The 21,418-nt window shown below is 46.0% G+C and overlaps 1 protein-coding gene across 2 annotated transcripts in view; it reads left to right on the top strand.

The window, feature by feature from the left end:
- Positions 1 to 21,418, top strand: part of nlgn2a (neuroligin 2a) — a 188,007-nt gene that overhangs the window by 118,987 nt on the left and 47,602 nt on the right. For both annotated transcript variants that reach the window (XM_086166273.1, XM_086166272.1), the window contains one exon: positions 7,134 to 7,283. In XM_086166273.1, the coding sequence (XP_086022399.1) occupies positions 7,134 to 7,283 (150 nt within the window). The remainder of the gene's footprint in view (positions 1 to 7,133; positions 7,284 to 21,418) is intronic.

Raw genomic sequence — 21,418 nt, forward strand, 5'->3', positions numbered from 1 at the left:
ATTGATTAATTAATCATTTCATTCACACTCCGAATAAAGATATACAAACGTTCATTGATTCATTCGTGCAACCGAACAATTCAGGGTCTCCAATGAACCTCTTGTATGTTCGTGGAGGAGCCCGATACAGACACAGGGAGAACATCCGCAAACTGTTATCATTCCAATGTTTCTTGGAATTTGGTGTTGATACCATCCATCCGTCCATCCATCCATCTCCTTACGCTTATACTGGACTCAGGGTCGCTGAAAAAGGATGAATAAAAAAGGATAAAATGAATCTATGTATGCATATGGTTCTGGGATTGCTATTTGGTAGAGTGGTCACTTCTGACTTCCGACAACTGGTACTTTGGATCTTTGGTGACTGAAGTGCACTTTTGTAAGTCGCTTTGGATAAAAGCGTCTGCCAAATGACTGCAATGCAATCCGGGGGATGCTAAAGCCTATCCTGGGTGTCATTGGCAAGAGGCGGGGTACAACCTGGACTGGTCGCCTGTCAGTCGCTGGGACAAACAACCATTCACTCACTCATTCATCCGGGGCAATTTTCCCAATTTTTTCCAATTAACCTGCATGTTTTTGGACTTTGGGAGGAACCCGGAGGAAACCCATGCAGACACAGGGAGGCTAAGGCGCGAACCACTGCTCCACCGTGCTGCCCGGTGTTGATGCCTTAAAGAATAAATAAAATGAAAGAATAATGACTTTTCAATGACGAGAAAACCAGGATGAAGGTGGACTCTGATGGACATACCACCGAGCCTCTCTGCTTTCACATATTTCTTTAGCTAGCTTGTCTTTCACACCATCATTACTCCATTATCCCGTCCGATGGTCTCGCAAGTCGCTAACCTTTCCCGTTAATTGGATCATCTGCATAAAAAAAAAAAAAGAAACCCCTCCTGTGTGTTTCCTCACATGTGACAGCGCATCATTTGCCACAACTAATTGGCCCGATTATCACGGCTCGGAGCGTCGCCGTAAAAAGGTCAATATGTATCCGAATTCCAGCACCGGCGTGCACCTAGCGGACATGCTAAGTGGTGGTGGGAAACAAAAGGGGGCGGGCCCAAAACACCTTATGGAAGGAAAGAAAAAGCTAGCATGAGTGGATCGTTGGGTTGCCTTTTGAGGTGCGACCCGACATTAACAGCCCCTGCCATCTCCTAGCTTGGCGTGCATGGAGATGGTATCCCGGCGGGTCATAGCTTTCTGTCCTGCATGTATGCTAAAAATACATCTAGCAAAGCAGCGGTTGACGTTAATCCTCCGCTGCTAAAGGAAAATGTGCAGACGTTGGGCTCCCCGCCATTCTGCCATTCACCCTGGATCTCAGCTCCAGGTGCGCGTCAGTCCTCCCAAAGCCGGATCCATCACCGTTCGGTGACGGTAAACATCAATCCTGCTGAAGTCGGCCGCGCCTCGCTCTCAGCCCCTGTGACTAATCAGTGTGCTTACGTCGCCGCCGAGACGATGGTCCCATCGGGGGTGATGTCTCTCGGGGCGACGGTGGGCGGCGTGCTAAACTGGAACGCTCGACACAAGTTAGGTCTAATCGCGCCATTGTCTCGGTTCTGCTTGAGAGGATAAGCGGCCATACTAAGCTCCTCGGGGTGCCAGTCCTCAGCTGCTCCCCACCATGTCTCTTTGTCTTTGCTGTTATTGTTTATGTTCGCTCGGTGGAGCTTTGCTGGGCCCGAGTGCTGAGGCCCTATGGAATCTGAGAGAGAGGCTCATATTGTTGTTAATGCGCTATTTTAGTTATTTTGTCAAAATCATAATATTACTAATTGGCCGGGATGTACTCATTTTTGGCACAGCCATGAACACAGTCAACTATACTTTAATCATCATTCTTGGTTTCAAACTTCAGAAAACATGCCCGGTGGCAACCCCCTAATGGTCAAAGTCAAACGCTATTAGCGTTTCTTCAGATGGATTTAAAATTGATTGAGTGAAAGGCCTCGAGGAATGAGTCCATCAGAGGGACAGCACATGTCAGGTGTTCTGGAGATAAGGTCAGGCTGAGATGCCTTGAGGAAGAGCAGAGAGAAGATGTATGGATGGAGGGAAAGAGGACATGAAGTTAGATAATGGGAGGGAAGAAGAGGGGTTAGATGGAGGAAGAGGACTACGAAAAGAGTCCAGACCTGGAGTACCTTCTAGGCTACATGTGGTATTACTTTCCAAAGACACCTTAGAAATGCATGATGTAAGTATTTTTGAAGATACCATCCATCCAGCCAGCCAGCCATTCATCAACCTTATGATGGATGGATTAATGAGCTGTTCTTCTTGACCACATCCCATCTGTTTATGCCAATTCCTAAATTTGCAGAAGTCACAACAAACTCCTTCCATCCATCCATTATTCCTTCCCTCCTGGAGGCGACACCGGGATGCTTGAACCTCATCCCCAAACCAAAGAGGGCATTTCACCATTGACTGCCCCCCTTTTTGAGGTGCTCTCATCCCAGCTGCTCCAATGAGTGTGGAGAAATTCCATGCAGAGGCAAACTTGCCTGTCGGCGATGTTTTCTTTGTTACACAGGCGAATGCGACAGTATAGCACAAGGGCACATGGGAAATGTCTTCACACGGCAAAACAAGGTCTTGCTAAGTTTATTCGTCTGATTTCTAATAAAAGTATCTCACAAGACGGCGTCCCAGAACGACGGCTGTTAATATCATACCAGTTATATCGGCGAGTGAGCCGGCAGGTCTCACTCCATCTCACAAAATCAACCCCCCTCGCGTATATGACGTGTGAATGAGTGATTGCGGTTTTGCTATCAGATCAACGCACAAACACGAGACTCCGCACGAAACAGGAATAGGGCTTAGAAAACTTTTCAGACACGGTAGCAATTCGGCGTTGTCGGGCTGTCAGTCATCCTCAGGGGATGGCAAACAGCTCGTGAAGGCGTTGTAGGCCCGGAAAGAAACTGGAGCCCAGGCACGGGAGCTCCGGCAAACCAAAAACAAAAACTCGAGGGCCCGAACTGGAAGGGCACTGGTCTGGTCAGGACCGGGGTGCCAGGCGGAAAGGAACTGGCCCAAGGACTCGAGGAAGGGATTTAGCAAGGAACAGGAGACCAGGCGAGAGGCGCTGGCATACCCTGACGGTCAGGGAGGAAAGGGAGAAATGAAAGACCCAGTACAGAACTCGGAATTGGGACGAGAACGAGAAAACCTAAAACTTGAGAAACAAAACTTGAGAAACTTGAAGATACAAGATGGCGCAGTGTGCCGGCAAACAAAACCCGCAGGGAATACAGAGATTGTGAGAAGAGATGCATAGGGGCACGTCAGGAATGACCCGAAAACTGAGGCATTAAATCCTCACAGATTGCCGGTAATTTCCCGTTCATCCCTTAACATTATGTCTGTTTTGACGTGTGAGTGAGTGTGACGTGCGTTTCTAGATGCGGCCCTGTGATCGACCAATCTGGGGTGAACGCTGCTGCCATGGCGATAGCATCTGCGTAAAATGCTTGGTCTGCAAAGCGTTGAATAAAGTACACCTTCCTTCTACCTTCTCCAGGAGGAAACAACAGCCAATTAGATGAGATTAAAAAGAGGAACCTTGGAAGAAACATGTGCTTCATTTCCAGGAGAAGTAAATAACACCCTGTGTGATAGAAGTACACATAATGAAGCAGCCAGAATTACAATACAATTGGTTTAGAACATAGAAAATGCTCTACAGCCAAGCAACCTCTCCATCCTCCTCACTCCCAAAGAAAACCTCCACATCTTCATCTCTGCTGCCTCCAGCTCTGCCTCCTATCTTCTCCTCTCCAAATCAGACACTATGGCTGCTCTTTACATTACATTACATTACATTACAGTCTTTTAGCAAAGCGACTTAAAAAAATTGCAATTCACCTTTCACCTCTGTCTTCCCCACCTTTCCTTTCACTCCTTCCAGTAGCAGACCTCCACCTCTCTAGATGTTCCTACACTTGTGCTCTCTCACTTTAGATCATAATGTTATCTGCAAACAGTTGGTGGTTGTTCCAGGATACCCTCATCGATCACTCCATCACCATAGCAAACAGGAAGAGTCTCAGAGCTGCTCCCTGATGTAGTCCCACCTCCATCTCCAAGCCGAGGGACTCTATATTTTTACAATACGAGATTTTTTTTTTCTAACGGCCGCAATGAAACAACCATTTGCCAAGAGCTGAGAGCCGGCGGCGAATGATTTGTCTGGATTTTAAATATGTAAGATGTAAGCCAAGGCATATTTCTCAGGCTGCCTGCCTGAGTTCCCATCTGCGATGCTTTCCTTCCCTTTTCTTTCTATTGCTTTCTGAGGAAAAAAAATTTGAAAAATCTGAGCACATGTAGATTTGAATAGACAGACCCGACCCGAATTCCATTATTAAAGGTTCCGAAGCCTCTAGAAATTCCTTCATTCACGGCTACACCCGACTTTCTTCGTCAAGTAAAAAACGTCTCTCCGAAGTGGAATCGACAAGTTTTGAATATTTGTGAGTGGTTAGAACTTCTCCCTCACAGCAAGAAAGTCCTTTATCGGATTCCTGGGAGAGGGGCTTTCCTATGTGGGGTCACACTTATATACGTGGGGTTCCTCTGGGTTCCTCCCACAGGCCAAATACATGGAGACCCTCTATTGTCCAGATATGTGAATGGGATGGTGAATAGTTGCGTGTCTCTAAATATGTCCTTGTGACAGATCCAGGATGAACCCCACCTCTGGGGCAGTAACAGCTGGCGTCGGCTCCAGACTCCTCCAACCCTGAGTGCAGGAAAAGCGGGATGCATGAATGAATGGTGTATCATGTGGTGAGATCCCCAAAAATATATATCTAGAACACTGATTAGGATTTTTTTCTTATAAATAAATTATGAATAACTAACTCATAACCCATTATACCCATTATAACCCAAGAGCGGTTTCTGTCACTGAGCCAGAATAATTGGCCCCGTAACTGATCCGTGGACACTGAGTCCACGGGTCAACTGTGACAGTTTGTGTGTGTGTGTGTGTGTGTGTGTGTGTGTCACGTGTGTGTGGATACATCTGCGCATCTGCACTCTGTCTCCCGCGATGCCAGTGGCTGTCAGTCCTCATCTCCCGATGGGCAACTCGTGAAACGTGTCCGCACGAAGTGTGTCGGTGGCAATAATTTTTTTTTCCCTCCCTCCCCTCTAATGAAATGAGATTCCGGTAGAGATGCGGCGAAGGTCATCGCAGGGTTGGAGATGCATGAGCGCAATATGTTGCCACGGCAACAGTCAATGAGACTGTCCACGCCAGAGTGGCTCGCGCAGTGAAAGTGAGAGAGAGAGACAAGTGGAAGTGAAGCAGTTGCCATAGCGACTCTCCATTGCAGCTGCCTGTAACCCCCCCCCAGTCTGTCTGAGTGATGCACCGGTTTTTACGTTAACGTCTGCGTGCGTGCGTCACGACTGCGTATGTGTGTGTGTGTGTGTGTGTGTGTGTGTGTCGGGTGCTTGATGAGGTCGGGCCGTGATGATTCATGTGTGTCCAATGCCCAAAAACATTACCGGTGTTCACTCAATAAGTGAATAAATAATACTATGTTTGAATCCATGTAAGCGTTTGAATTTTTTGAGTAAATAGTAATAGCTAGTTTTAAAAGACTTTTATTGAAGCTGAGTTTTTTTCCCAATTTTGTTGCGCCCCCTGGATCTACCACCATGCATTAATATAGGAAAACACAGGAAGAGTACTTCATAAACCCGCTGGAGATGGACTACAAAAACGTCCGACGGTAAACCCTTCGATTACTGAGACACAAAGCTTACAAATGGAATTCGGATGGAAAATATTTCCTTATTTAAAAAAGAAAAAAAAAACATTTGCACCAAAATAACAAACGACCACATGTTTGACGATTCAAAGGGAAAATAATCATAGAGTTTGTATTCGTCTCCAAAGCGCGGACCTTTGTGCCACACCGTCTGACGGCAAAATATCACATTTCGCACGAACCTCTCTGTGATCTTTCAATGTTCCACCTTCGGGCGGCTAACAGTTGTTTGCCGGTGCAGAATAATAGCATCCAGAGGAAAGCTGTGTTTTTCTGGAGACCCCCACCCTCCTCCCTCCATCCCCCCCAGGGGAACTGACCTAGAAACAGGTCGATGCCGCCGTCCCTGCAGCTTGGCGACTTGCGATTTGCATTTATTGGAAGTCGCGAAAATAAAACGAGGAAGTTATGGAAATTATCCGCCGGGATGATGCATGAAGAACCTAGTGGTGTTCCCTTATTGGTCGGTGGCTCGCAGGAAATTCAGATGTATTCAGTAATATGGTAAATGGGCTCAATGGTAGATTCATCACCTTGTGGTTGCAGAACGCTGGATTCACCCATTCACACCCTCAAGTCAAAATGACTCTTTCCGGAAAGAGCAGCTCCGGCCCAGATAATCTACAGCAACACGTCAAACGGGCGACCTTCTGCCTCGATACAAATGATTCCATACAAATCATGGCATTAGCGCAAACAGTTGCACAGATCTCGCTGGCCTGATATGACAATAGCTTCAATATTTACAGAAGAAAAAATTAGCACGGTCGCCAGTCGTTCAATGTTTTGCCTAAGGACGCTCTCGCATACAGACCTTCTGATTTGCGCAATACATACATCAGGCAACTCTACAAGCTAAGCCGCTACCATGAGAGAATCACAGCTTCTGGAAATATGTCGACAGTTTCAGTGTCACCAAGCCGTTGCTTTAAAACACATCGGAAAACACCCCTCCGTCTTTTGCACGCTCACAACCGCAACAAATTGCCCCTTTTGTGTTTTTTTTCCCATGAATAATCTGGACGAGGAGGGACCGTCTGACTCTGTGAGGCAGTGATTCACCGGCCACCTTTAATATGCCAAGCCAGTCATTATTCACGCCAGTGATTCTCCGGAGCCGTATCTCCTCCATCACCGGGAAAAGTTTGATTAGATCGTCTGTGTTTGTCTCGTTTTTTTTTTTTTTTCATCGTCTGAAATCAGCATTACATCATGGAGCTGCCGTGCAGCTGCGGGGAAGGCCGCCGTTCCGGGGCTGCGGCTCTCGGAGCATCGAATCAAAGGGAATGTGACAACCATCTTTTCTGCTCTCTTTCTCCCGTCTAGATATCCGCGACCGCAGGAAGAAGCCGGTGATGCTGTTCATCCACGGGGGCTCCTACATGGAAGGCACAGGGAACATGTTTGACGCCAGCGTCCTGGCGGCATACGGCAACGTGATCGTGGTGACCATGAACTACAGGCTCGGGGTGCTCGGTGAGTAACGGGAGCTTTTCTTCACTCCGAGTTGGCATCGCTGGGATGAAAAGTCCAGCGTATTTTCCCTGGCCGGTCTTTCTATTTGCAGTCAAATCGGCTGTCGCTGACATTGGAGCGAGCACATCTGTCGAACCTTAATCATGAGACGCTGACTCTCATTGATTTTCCTTGAATTTATCTTTTAGGTATGAATTATCTATAGCTTATTTATGTAGAAATTAATCATTGAACTGTTTTTTTATTTTATTTCTTTTTAACATTTATTCATCAATCGATTGACTTCTTGTTATTTGTATGGTTGTTTATTTATCAATTAATTTATTTATCGTTCATATATCTTTCTTCCTCTGTTTTGAATTATCTTTACCTTATTTTGGTTTTATCAATATTATTCTTGGATTCATTTATTTTTTAATATTTTTTACTTTGGTATTTTTCATTTATTGGCTTCTATATGTTCTTAATTCATTATTTATTTATCTGTTTGTTTATTGAACTGTTCTTTTACCCAGGTATCTGTTTTTTTATTATTATTATTATTATTATTATTATTGCCTGGAAGCCATTTTCGCATCAGAAAGAAAAAGCAAGACATTCCAAAAGAAAAAGAATACATATACATTTCGATACAATATGTGCATGCATATATACAGGATGTGTATATATATATACATATACGTACATATAAATAAATTCAGGTCATGCTGAAAGGAGATCTTGTTCAAAATTTGAATTGCGATTCAGCAAATTGGATTGTCTGAATAGATTTCTATTCACCCCCAACTCCAAAAACACACAAATGCACTCACACGCACACACACAAGCAGCCTTGCAAACTCGAATAAAACTAATTCTATATTCCTCAAAATCTTCTTGCAACTGTATCTCAGGGCGCCCACTCAGGGAGCGCCCGTCTGATCGAGTAGCTTTAGCCATGACATTTACCACACGTAGCAGAAGGGCCAAATGCTCAGTCAATGAAACTGCTACCATTGTCTAGTGAAGACTTAAGCGGTAAGACTTAATTTAAAGAAATACATACATATATTTATATATATGTGTACGTATGTATGTATCCTTTTATGCATGTCTCACTATGTGTGCCCGAGTGAACGTGGAAGTCTCATAGTAGAACCATGGAATCCAGGCAGGAGTGCTCGTGTGCACCCCTGTCCAAAGAGAAATGGTGGGTAGCCTGAACTGCAGTGCGGGTGCATGAGCACAAACGACAGTCAGAACCCGTCCCCCGGCCGAAGGGAGACCCTCCTGTCCAAAACCATAATGTACAGGCGCTGGGTCATATGTATGCTCACACCTGCTCAGCGTGTTTCACTGTGGGCAACTCCAGAGTGGGTACCAGTCCAACCCTACTAGAGAAGTTTCCAGAGCCCGAGTCACGCATCCAGTCAAATGGTGGACCGCCATGGTCAACAACTTCAGCCACAGCCTAGCTCACACTGCACCAACACCCTTGGGTGAGGAGTAGGGGGATCCATGTTGTCATCCGTCTGTGCCCAGAGGTGGCTGGCCATCGAGCCTTCAGGCGAGCGAAGACTCTGTCCGCAGTTGTTGTCCATCACAAGGGGTCTTCTGGACTTCGTCTGAACCCTCACCTGGGCCCGGTTTGCCTTGAGCTACCAGAGGCATCAAGCCACTGGGATATTAGCTCCAAGGATCTTTGGCAATGGCCGCCACCACCACATGGCAGTTGTATATGTACAAACAGGTAGAAGCTGTAGTTCCAGGGCTTACAGTTTTGCAACTACATTAGACCTGGTTGCCCCAGGGGCTGTCAGTGTACTTGACTTCTGAGCTCTACCCGAGATCTTTGCATCACTTCAACCTCACCTTCTGACGCTCACAGAAAGTCCCTTTCAACGTCAGACTGCAGGGAACAGGCGGATCAGCGTACCTCATGACTCTCAATTTAACCGCATGCGCTCCCCAATGGCCCCCAAGCTCAGTGTACAAGTCCCTCCGCAAAGAGTGATGAGCGTGTTAGCCGAAGACGCCGCGGTTATGATGCACTTATGAGCTGTTATTACCAGACACCAGGCGGGACAGCTGAAAGATAAGGGGAGCAGTCGAGGTGTTTTATAGTTCAGGTACGCCGCGTGAGACGCCTGGGCGAGCTTTGAAAAACAGACAGCATCCGTCACCCCTGCTCTCCGGCAGACGCTCGTCATGGCGTTCTTGAAAAAAGACTCAACTACTCCCCTGCTTGTTACCTGGCCCTCTCGGTCTCACTCCGCTGAGACCGAGTAATTTTCTTGGAGAGCAGGAGCATGCCTCCGAGGAGGCAGGTGCTAACCAAAAGAAAACTAAGTGCCCGGGATATTTCATTAAGAGAGTGCCGTGCTGCGGGGAGCCGTCTCATAATTGGCTGCCCGCATTTGTTTTGTCTCCTTTCTTATTTAAAAGACTCACCCGTGTTGTTTGCTTTGTTCCCCCCTACATCCTTTACAACGGTGACCGTTCTTCCATTTGCGTGCGGTTACCACGACGACCTGGCTTATTAAATACGTCTTTTTTTCAGCCATGGACGAAATCGGTGTCGCATGCAGCCGATGGGAGGCCAGTTCCCCTTTGAATTCACAGGGTACATACAGAGTGCTTGTCGCTACCTTCAAGATGCAAGGGATCGGCTGCAGAACCTGGTCTGCAAGGCTACGTTTAGAACTCGGCAAGTTTTCATGTTTGATCCCTTCTTGCATTGGGAGGAAAAAGAGTTTTCCACAGAAATCACGTGACCCTTTGCGATTTAATGGGATTTGCACTCAAGCAATGGGAAGGAGAATTCCCAATGAGATGGATTAAGAAGATGGGTCACAGAGTCAAATGGTCTGGTGTTCATCATGACTATGAAGTTTATACGGATCGCAGGGTGGAGCTTTAGCCTCTCTGCAAGAAGGTCCCAGGTTGGATTCCTACACTTCTGTGTGGGGGCTCCAGGTTCTCCCACAGTCAGAAATAGGTTCTTTGGACACCCTAAATTGCAATGTGAATGTGAGGGTGAATGATTGTATGTCTCTATGTAAAACGTGTTCTCATCCTAACGCATCTACCTCTCGATGAATGGAGAATTTTCCTTTAGTGTCACATACCGACACATGGAAACCCCTATTGCGCCATTTTTGGACGAACCATCTGCATCAGTATCTAGATCTAAACCCACCCGAAGGGAAAGCAGAGTTTCTATTTTCACATCTTTGTGTTGGAAATTAGAAACCGCGGATAATCGACATTTCTTCGGGTTTGTCGAAAAATGATGAGAAATAGGTTCCAATGGGTCGGTATGCAAGGCAAACTTGGGCAGGGGAATGTGTGGGAACCATGCGACGTACGAATGAGAGGGTGAATGGTAGTATGTCTCCATATGACGTGAATACTTGTACATCTCTATGTGTGGCGCTGTGATTGGTCCAGAGTCAACCCCGCCTTGTTCAATGACAGCCAGGATTGGCTCCAGTATGCCTGCAACCCTCAGTGCAGGATAAGCAGTACAGATTATGAATGAATGAATAAATTAATGAATTACGTTGATACAGTGGACCGTTTTTGTCGGTGGCCTGCCCACGCATTGTCCAAAGCGAGAGGGTTTGAATCCACAGGGAACGCAGAGCCGACCGGTGCCCCCTCTGTGAGGGCTGGACAAATATGGCCGAGGCGGCTAATTAGATTAATCCCACTCATATTTAAAGTTCCCACATTTAAAATTTTAAATGATGATGTGACACAGCGCTTCCGTGCATCTGGCTTTTAGATATAATTTACATGATCCATCTTTTTTTTTTTCCCACCTCTAATTTTCCTTCCAGTGCTGCTAATTATATTTATTCTTAAATAATGGCCTGCTGGTTGAGTTGCAGATTTTATTCCAGGTGGTTTCACTGTCCAATAAATCATTTATATTATCAACAATTATGAGCCAGTCAGTTCACGTTCAAGTGTAACGATTTACTGGTCTTGTGCTTCTGCTTTGGCGGTGCATTCAATGGCCTTGGACGGCACGGCGGCGCTGTCGTTAGCACCTCCACCTCGCGGCAAGAAGGTCCTCGGTTGGATTCCCACACTTCATATGTGGGGTCTCCATGTTCCCCCGTATCAGCGTGGGGTTCCTTCAGGTTCCTCCCTCCAACATGAGTGCAGGATAAGCGCTAAAGTTAATGGATGAACGAATGGATGAATTCGCCTTGAATTGACTTAAGTCCATTCTAAATGCATTTCCTCAACTACCTAAGAGAAGGACATGAACGTTTCTTCAATGAGATGATCCTTTATAATATCTCTGAATTTCTACATTTTGGAATCTGCCGGTCGCTGGCTGGGAGAAGGTGGAGTCCAACGACCAGGTTACGCGTCGGCTAGCTGAGATCTTACTCTGGTCACACCGGAGTTTGGCAGCTGTCTGACTGATTGTGTCCAATTTATCGAGACAGTCTATACACGACTTTATCCTCGTATTCGATGATATCCCTGCCTCCATTATATAGCCCCAGACTGTTGTTTCTCGCTTTCTCAACGATCACATCTAATGGAAAACTCTGAAAAGCGTCGGCTAGAATTTAAAGCTGAGGACTAGGAATCCGCTCCATCTGTCTGCTGCCAAAACTTTCAGAAAAGCCATCTTTCCACCTTAAATCATCTCCTGCTACAATCGATTTATCATGAAGGTTATTCATCCGCTCATTCGTTGTCTATATCGCGTATCACTCATATGGAGACATCCAACCACCCACTCACTCATTCACACGTCTGTACAATTCACCGTCTCCGATGAACCTCCTGCGTGTGTTTGGACTGTTAGAGGAACCAGAGGAACCTCACGCAGACACGGGGAGAAAATGGAGACTCCACAGAATCCAACCAGGGATTCCTCCTGCTGCGAGGCAGAAGTGCTAACCAGCAGCGCCCTGCAGTATATTCACTCTTCCTCTTCCTCTCTCTCTCACCGGAACCCGTCTATACCCTGGATCCATTTGCGTAGCGTGCAGTTGAGGCGAATTGCCAAGAAAATCGAACACAAAGACAAGCGTCACGGAGACTGAGGCCAGAGATGTTTCCGACTGATTTAGAAGAGTGAGGCTTTGTCTGTTTCTCAACCGACGCCATTATTTAACAGCACAGACTCCATGCTGATGCTAACGGGGAGACGAGATGTGGCTGAAGAGACGCCGCTGGCTACAGGCGGCCTCCAGCTGGGAATTCTGCAGAGTTAAATATGTAATGAGAAGCCGCGCCAGAGGGGGCGGGGGTGGCGGTTGACCTTGCATCGGGCGCCGTGGCGACAGACATGCTTTACGGCGCATACGTCACCTCCGCCCCGATGGGCTTTTTATATCCGCCGCTACCGTCTATATGAGATGGGATGGGATGGGGCGGAAGCGAGAGCGTGCATTACCTCAGACGTTCATGACGACGACGAGAGGCGAGAGCTGATGAGCTGATGAGCTGAGCGCCGTGCGCGGGCCCCGAGCGCTGTGCGCAGGCCCCCGACGCCTCGGCCACTTACGCGCGGGAAATTTTCCAGAGATGGGCGACGTGACGGCGGGAGAGAGAGAGAGATGAGAAAGAGGGCATAGAGCAGGAGGAGCGGAACGGAGAGGGCGCTGCGTTTGCCTGCGATGCTAAAAATAAAACCTGCAGTGTGCGTGTGCATGCGCGCACATGTGTGTGTGTGTGTGTGTGTGTGTGTGTGTGTGTGTGTGTGTGTGTGTGTGTGTGTGTGCATGCACACGGTGCAGACGTTCATCAACCTCCACAATTATATTCATGTATATAGTTATGTATGCATATTGTGCATTGTAGAAAACCTCCTCTGTGCATCTGGTGAATCCACTGAATATGCATGTCGACACACACACACATGCGCGCGACACACACGTTGAGGCCTACTGAATTGGTATTCAGGATGTAAGAGAGGGAGAGAGAGAGATGAAAAATGCATGCTCAATGCCTCAGCGAGGGGTTGTGGAATACTTGTGTGTGTGTGTGTGTTTGCGTGCACGTGAGGTCCCGGGTCGAAGCGGCATCACCAAACGCGACCTGACATGACCAGAGGAGATATTAAGGCGCACAAGCTGAGTAATTTTCCACGCGCGTGCACGGAAAGGGGAGTGCACACGCGGTCTCCATGGCAACCCCAGGCAGAATTGATGAGCGTAGTCATCTCGACGCTGAGTGAAGGAGGAGATTTTGGGGCAGGCTCCAGAGTGTGTGTTTGTGTGCAAGGTAGTATGGAGTACAACTTGACAGGGACGGGCTGGTCCTGGACGTCCTGGGAGGGGATTAGTGACCCGACTCCCTGACATTCCAACACACACACCCTCAACCAGTGACACATCACAAAGCAGTCTCTCGTGTTGATGCTCCTCCTTACCTGATTTATATTACTCAGTTCATATGGACTTATATGGAGCTTTGGATAGTCATTCATTCATTCATCATTCAATATCTGTGCTACCTTTCCTACATTCGGTCAAACTTGGAGTTTATCTCTGCCGTCACTGAGCGAGAGGATGACAGAGCGAATGGTTGTGTGTCTCTTTATGACGTGTGAATGACAGGGTGAATTGTCGGATGTCTCTGTGACTTTTGAATGAGAGTGAATCTCCACATGATGTGTGAATATATGACGTGTGAATGAGAGGGTGAATAGTTAAACATCTCAATTTGACAAGTAAATGAGAGGGTCAATAGTTTTATGTCTTTATAATGTGTGAGTGAGAGGGTGAATGGTTGTTTGTCTCGAAATGAGGTGATCGAGGGATGACTGGTCTGGGGTGAATCCTGCTTTTGCCCATAAAAATCTGGGCTAGACTACAGAGCCCCTTTCATAATGAATGTGTGAATGAATGAATGAATTAATTAATTAATAAAAGATAGGCGCCTCTGTAAAACTCAGTGCTTCTTTGGGATTATTGCATGAAATATATTTTAAGCCCAAGGGAAGCTGTGGCATTAGCATGACGTAACCTCCTTTGACACAGTCCGCAGTGTGTAGCCTCCTAGCAAACATGTACGTACAGTTGGGTTCAGCTGTGCCAGGGACAAGCGTCCCCTCGGAGATACAAGGTTCTCCGAGGGCCAATGATCTCACTCCGTTGAACTACTCTGCCAGAAATATGCCGTAATGGGTTCCCCCACCCCTCCGGGCCCGTGTCACGCCATCACAGCGGTCGGCCCGGTGCTTCCTCTTGCAAACGGTCAAAGCACCCGTGGTTCTGGGAATCGTACGCCGAGCGATTTTTGTAACACGGGAGGTCATTTTCGCCGACGCGGAACCCGAACCGACGCGATAACGACTCGTCCTGTTTAACTTCTTCTCTCTTTCCCTCAACCTGATTCCCAATAATCTCCTCCCATCCCGCACTCGCAACCACGTTTCGTCTCATCTCATCATCTCTTTCATTTAATCTCCACTTCCACTGTGGGCGCTCCTTAAAAGCTGAGTTATGGGGAGGATTATGCTGATCTGCGTTTCACGTGTCAAACAATCAGCTCGGTAAGTGGGGGAACGCGGGCTGGTAATAGCCAGGAATGGATCATCATTACGGAGGGATGACAGCCTTTTTCAAAATCACCGCGCAGCGCCGCGGGAGGCTAACAGGGAGACTCGTATCTCCTGCGGGAACAGCAGACAAGTTGGGCCGGCTAAATGTCTGCGCGTTGGGATTGACGCCCATAACGGCGGTCTGTCAGCCGGGTGTAAACACAAGCGGCGGCGTTTTAGCAAGGGCTCCACGTCTGTGGACTAGAACCTTTGCAGCAAAGGCACTATAAACAACATGCGGCATCAGGATGCCTCGCTGCTGAATAATTAACATCCCAGCACCATACATGTTTGCAATATGCTAGCGATGAAATACACACATGGCCAGATTTTCCATCAGTTGTCCTTCACACTTTAGGAACTTTTTGCAGCTCCTAGACACTTTTCAGAATCTTGACTATTTCTGCAGGACAACAAGGAACCAAGGACCTTCAGCTCCTGGAACTATTTTAGTTCCAGGTCCTTTTACTGTTCCATAGGAACTCATAGGTGTTTGGTGATTTGTGGAATTTATAATCCACGCCCATTAGCATATACATCTAGCTGACTGATGAGCACCATTTTCAAAACCCCTACCATGATCACTGTTCAGCTGTTTTCTTGCAATATAGTGGACAGAAGCGAGGCCCAAGCTCCTCTGGCCAGGTGCGCCTCAGGGGGTGTTCCAGGGCTTGCAGAAGAACATCAATAATCAGAACCAAATTAAATACAGATTTAGCTAACGGCTAACTGGGTTATTGTCTTTTTCTTCTTTGTTCTTTGTTTCTTAGCGTAGCGCTAGCTAAAAGGGCTCCCCTGGAGGAAGCTAGTTCCTGGAACCTTTCACTGAGGGACATCACATTTTGAGGAACATCAACCAAAATAAGTCCAGATTCAGCTAATGTCTAACAGAGTTATTGTCTTTTTCTTCTTCGGTGTTTGTTTTTCAGCCTGGCGCTAAAGGTGTGAGACTGTGGAAAGGACTGTGGAAATGCAAAACTGAAAGGGTTCCCTGGAGGAGGCTATTTCCTGGAACCTTTCTGTCCAAAAGGGGCGATATTATTAATATAACAGTAATTCAGTGTGATACTAATAAAATTGACCTGAATTGACTCAGCAAGGCACGGGAGTTTGCAGAAGTGACAGCATCTCCTCCGCCATGTAGCCTGTTCCGCCCGAACGTGCTGAAATCTATTAATTTTAGCTGAAATGTTATTTTCCAGGGAACCCCTTAACTTCACCGACACCGAGTGACCCAGAAATCAAAAGCGGCTTTGCCTCATAAAGCCTCGCTGACACTTCCCACGCACAAGTCATGATCCACGACAGCAAACAAGCAAGATGGGAAATGCAAGCACCACTAAGCAAACCTGTGTGTGTGTGTGTGTGTGTGTGTGTGTGTGTGTGTGTGTGTGTGTGTGTGTATGTGTGTAGTGTGTGACTGCCGATGCAGTTGATGAGAGGGAAATTCACCAGAGACGATTTTGCTTAATACCCGAACCTTAAGCATACCGCCGCATTATCGTAAACATCCGCATAAGCAGCAGAGGTTGTACTGGAGCTCGTAATGAGCTATAACTGTACCATAAAAAATGAGGCAACTCAAATCATAAAGATTTCCTACTTCTGCATTTAAACTGGAAGAGGAGTGGGCGGGGCTTAACGAAGTCGCATTATAGTTTGCACGCAACCGTAGGCTGGCAGTTATGATTCTGATAAAAGCTTTAAATGAGGAATCAAATCAATAAAAAGGTGCTACTGGAGGTGAAGGGGTTTTCAGTGATATATTTTAGTGAGGAGTTTGTGCTATCATCATTTGTGGACGCCGCTGTGGCCAACCACTGCCATGACAAAATGGTAAAATGGGACGCCCTTCTGTGGGGGGCCTTCTGCCTTGACCGACAGAGAGGGCAACAAGGTAGTAGAGATAAAGGGGTGTGATGGTTGGGAGGCATTAGCATTAGCACTAACAGTTACATGCTAAGAGCTAAATGATGCACTGCTAGCTGTGGAGGCCAAGGATTTGGGAGAATCTATGAGGTCAGGATGGGAGGAATGTGGTGCATCATGGGTTATCCCTCTGCAGAGTACGTCTAAGGTAGTGTAACTAGGATGCTAGCCTCATGCTAACTGTAAGCTTTTGCAGTTTTAAGGTTTTAAGCCAGAGCAAAAAGAGGATGTCCGTCCCCCTGGGTGAATCTGGAGAAGGTTTCAACGCAGAGGAGCTTCAATTTCTCTCTGATTGGCTGAAACCTCCTGGCTCACGTTGCTCCCAGGCCAACAATCCGTGAGGTTGAACGTGGGCGTGTCGAGGATGAAGCGCCGGTCCAATCCCGTCTGATTTATGAGGGGGGAATTACACGCAGTTTTTTATAAATCAGGCGTTTCTCCCCGAGAGCGCACGTCATCTTCATGTTTTGTGCCCTCGTGCACGTCCACGCCGCGTCCCGCGCAATATTTCATAAATGGGTCCCTGGATCTGAATGTGAGGGTGTAGGTTTGATTTGAAAAGTGGCCAGGGCATCAATACGCCGCGGCCTCTTCCCTCGCAGCAAATTTATTGTCTGTGTGTGTGTGTGTGTGTGTGTGTGTGTGTGTGCGTTATTGACCTGCTGGGTACATAATTTATAAGCCCTGACTCTTATCATCTATGATGACATACATATGTACAATTACTATATTCATTTCTTATTACGATTAAAGCTGAGCATTTAGCAGTTAGCGCTTCTACCTCACAGCGAGAGGGTCTCAGGTTTGATATCCACAGGGGCTTTTCTATGTTGGGTCTTCATGTTCTCTGTCTAGGTTTCCACCTGGCTGTCCAGGTTCTTCCCACACTCCAAGAATATTCATCCGTGAATAAGAGGGTGAATGGTTGTATTTCTCGATATAACATTTGAATGAGAGGGTGAATGGCTGAACGTCTATATAATGTGTAAATGACAGGATAGATGGCTGTGTGAATGTATATAAACTGAATGAAATGTATATGATAATGTATATAATTTGTGAATGAATGAGTGAATGGTTGAATGCCTGTATAACACTTGAATGAGAGGATGAATGGGTGGTAGTATGTATATCATGATAGGATGAGAGGAGGAATGGTTGTATGTCTTAAACCGACATGTGAATGAGAGGGTGCACGGTTGTACTCGCCGACAAATGAGTGAATGGTTGCGTGTCTTTATATGACGTGTGAATGAGAGTGTGAATGGCCGAATGTCTATATAATGTGTGAATGAGAGGGTGAATGGAAGTATCTGTCTTTATGAGGCATGAATGGGAAGATGAATGGCTGTTAGTATCTATATAATGTTAGAATGAGAGGATGAATGGTTGCATGTCTCTATATGATGTATGAATGAATGAGTGAATGGTTTGCATGTGTCTATATGTGATTTGGTGAGAGGCTGAATGGGTCAGGGTGAGCCCTACTTCCAGCCCAATCACAGCAGGGTTTGACTTCAGCCCCCCTGAATGAACAGGACAATCAATACAGCTGATGAATGAATGAATGAATGAATGAATGAATGAAGGAATGAATGAATGAATGAATCGGCACATAGGAACACTCCAGTCTTCCATTTCATGAAAGGTGCTCCTCCCGCGGGTCTTGATGTGAGGAAGAACACACATGAACCTTCTGGAATCCAGAACCTGCTCTTGGAACTGAGGTCCTTTTTTGAAGTCACTTTAGGACATAGAGGAGCCGAGACCTGGTCCAGATGTTCAGCTGCATCTGCCGGATCTCACTTTCTGCGTTTTCTCTCCTTGTGGTTGTCTCCCTGTGTGTGTCCACGGCTCGTCTTCAAGCGCTCGCCGTTCTCGACCCCGATGTTTCCACAGCGACCATCAGGAGGGTCACAGCTGGACCCCCCTGCCTCTATCACGGCCGCATTAACCCATCAGGCCAGCCTACAGCAGCACCTGGGGCCAGGAGTGTTTGTGTGTGTGTGTGTGTGTGTGTGTCTTGCAAGATCATCAAATCCCCACCCTACCCTCCATGCATGGGAGGAGAGATGTGCACGTGGCCTGAGGTGTACGTGCATGTATGAGAGGATGAGGCAGTAAGGGGAGGGGGAAAGCACTGTTCATTCATCCATGTGGTTTGCTCTTATTGACACACACACACACACACACACACACACACACACACACACACACACACACACACACACACTCACACACACCTTCATAGCTGGCCTGGGAGCAGATGCTTTGAGCAGTGCGGCTGCACCTGCTCTCCTCTGACCCCAACCCGCTCCTCTTCCTTGCTCTTCCTCACAGACGCTGGGTCATGTGACTCCACATGCACGCGATGTTGGATACCGATCGCCGTATTGATTACCAGTGGATGTGTGTGTGTGGGAACACACGCACACACACACGGATTGACAGAACTGGATGAGTGAGTGGATGGATGGATAGCTAGATGGATGGTGGATAGAGTAACAGATAGATAGATAGATAGATAGATAGATAGATAGATAGATAGATAGATAGATAGATAGATAGATAGATAGATAGATAGATAGATAGATAGATAGATAGATAGATAGATGATAGATGGATGGATTGATGGATGGATGGATGGATGGATGGATGGATGGATGGATGGATGGAGCGTGGAAGTAAGTCTATGATTAGATTCCTTTACATAATTATTTGCAAGTGAGTGTGTGTGTGTGTGTGTGTGTGTGTGTGTGTGTGTGTGTGTGTGTGTGTGTGTGTGTGTGTGTGTGCGCTTTCCTCCAAGAATGCTATTGCCTCCAAGCATCACTCAGCTCCAGCCGCCTCTTCTATCCACCCCTCCTCCTCCTCCTTTATTCATAAACTTGGATTGGTGGCGATGTATTTGAAAACTTATTAAAATTACCTTATTGCACATCTTGAAGCCAGAATCAACAAAGCCTTTTAGTTAAACAACATTTATTATCAAATAAATGATACGAAAATGAATAAAATCAGTTGCATTTTTTCCTTTCAGCTCTATCTGCAACTAGTGAAAACATTTTTTCGACAGTCAACTCTTGGCCAAAACATCATTTCCTTCAAGGGAAAATCGAATGTCCTGTATTAGGAGAAGGAAAAGATACAAAAATAAAACCACATTATAAGCTGAAATTGTATCAAAGCTCAGTTTGCTGCTTTGTGATGTTCACTAGCCTCCCGCTAGTTTGATGATTGTGATGATTTTGATGATTGTAATTGTGATGTAATGAGACTTATACTGTCATTTCTGAAGGTTATAATTATAAGTATAGTAATAATAATAATGAGAATAATAAGAACAACAATAATAGAAATATGATGATAATAATAATAATAATATTAACATATTTATCATATATTGTTATTATTACATCACGACTAGCGGAAATTATAATAATAATAATATCAATATTTTATTGTTATTATCATTATCATCATTATCATTATTATATGACGAATAACTCATATCTCATCATTATTTTTATCATCCTCATCATACTTTTCATAATAATAATAAAATAATACCAAAGTAATCATAATAATATAGTATATAATGATGTACTGCTAATAATAAATGTAATTATATAACCATCATTCGTATTATTATCATATGGTAATAATAATAACAATAATAACAATAATAATAATAATAATAATAACAACCAAGAATTATGAGCTTTATACCCTCCTACCGAATGTGTACCTGAACGCATTGATCCGTGGATATAGGGCTGGTGGGGTGGGAGGGGTTCAGGAGGTAAAAGGATATGATAGATGTTAGATCTGAGGGAGGACGGCAGCGGAGGCGCTGGAGATTAATGAAGAGACGGGCGGTGGGTAACGTAGGAAAATGAAGATGAACAGCAGCCGGGTTTAAAGCAAACTGATCATTTCATTAGGAAAAAGGTACAAAAACATGGTGGAGGAGTCGGAGGGGGGGCAAAAAAAAAATGGAGCTAGTGACGGATGAGGGCGGCAGTAACGAAGGAGAGAGGAGGAGGAGGAGGCGCTGACGAAGATTGAGACAGAGGGACGGCTATTAAGGGTTGAGACATATGCGAGGTGACCGGAAAGGAGAAGGTGATGGATGGGCGGGGGGATGGCAAAGGGCATGGTTAAAGCGGGACGGGGCAAAAGAGCGAGGAGGACAGCAAGGCGGAAGAGTAAGGTAGTCTTTTAGACAGGCTGTCATAATGAGAGCTGGCTGCTTGGCCTGACCTCCACCAACGTTCGGGGACATTTAGTCGTAGAAACGGCAGGTTCTCCAAACGGCGAGGAGTTCGTACTGGAAAAACTCCTGGATGGAGCTGCAAAAAGTCAGCTTTATTGTCAATTTTTTTGCATTTACTGGACATTCAGAGGAATGGAGAAGATGTTTCTCACAATCCCGCGATGACATGACATTAACTAAATAATAAAAATAGGAAGAAGAGAGTGTAAATTGGTAAAGTGCACTGTTACATAAAACAGTAAACAGTAAGCGATGAGGAATGAAGTATAAAAAATGCACGCAGATACAAACTGGTATTGATGGCATGAGAGTAGCAGCAGTTTTTTTTTGTTTTTTTTTGTGTACGTTTAGTGCAGGAGTCGGCAACCTTTACCA

This window comes from Fistularia commersonii, chromosome 19, assembly GCF_037954325.1.
Source record: "Fistularia commersonii isolate RoL2024-O1a breed Wild chromosome 19, RoL_Fcom_v1.0, whole genome shotgun sequence".
NCBI lineage: Eukaryota > Metazoa > Chordata > Actinopteri > Syngnathiformes > Fistulariidae > Fistularia > Fistularia commersonii.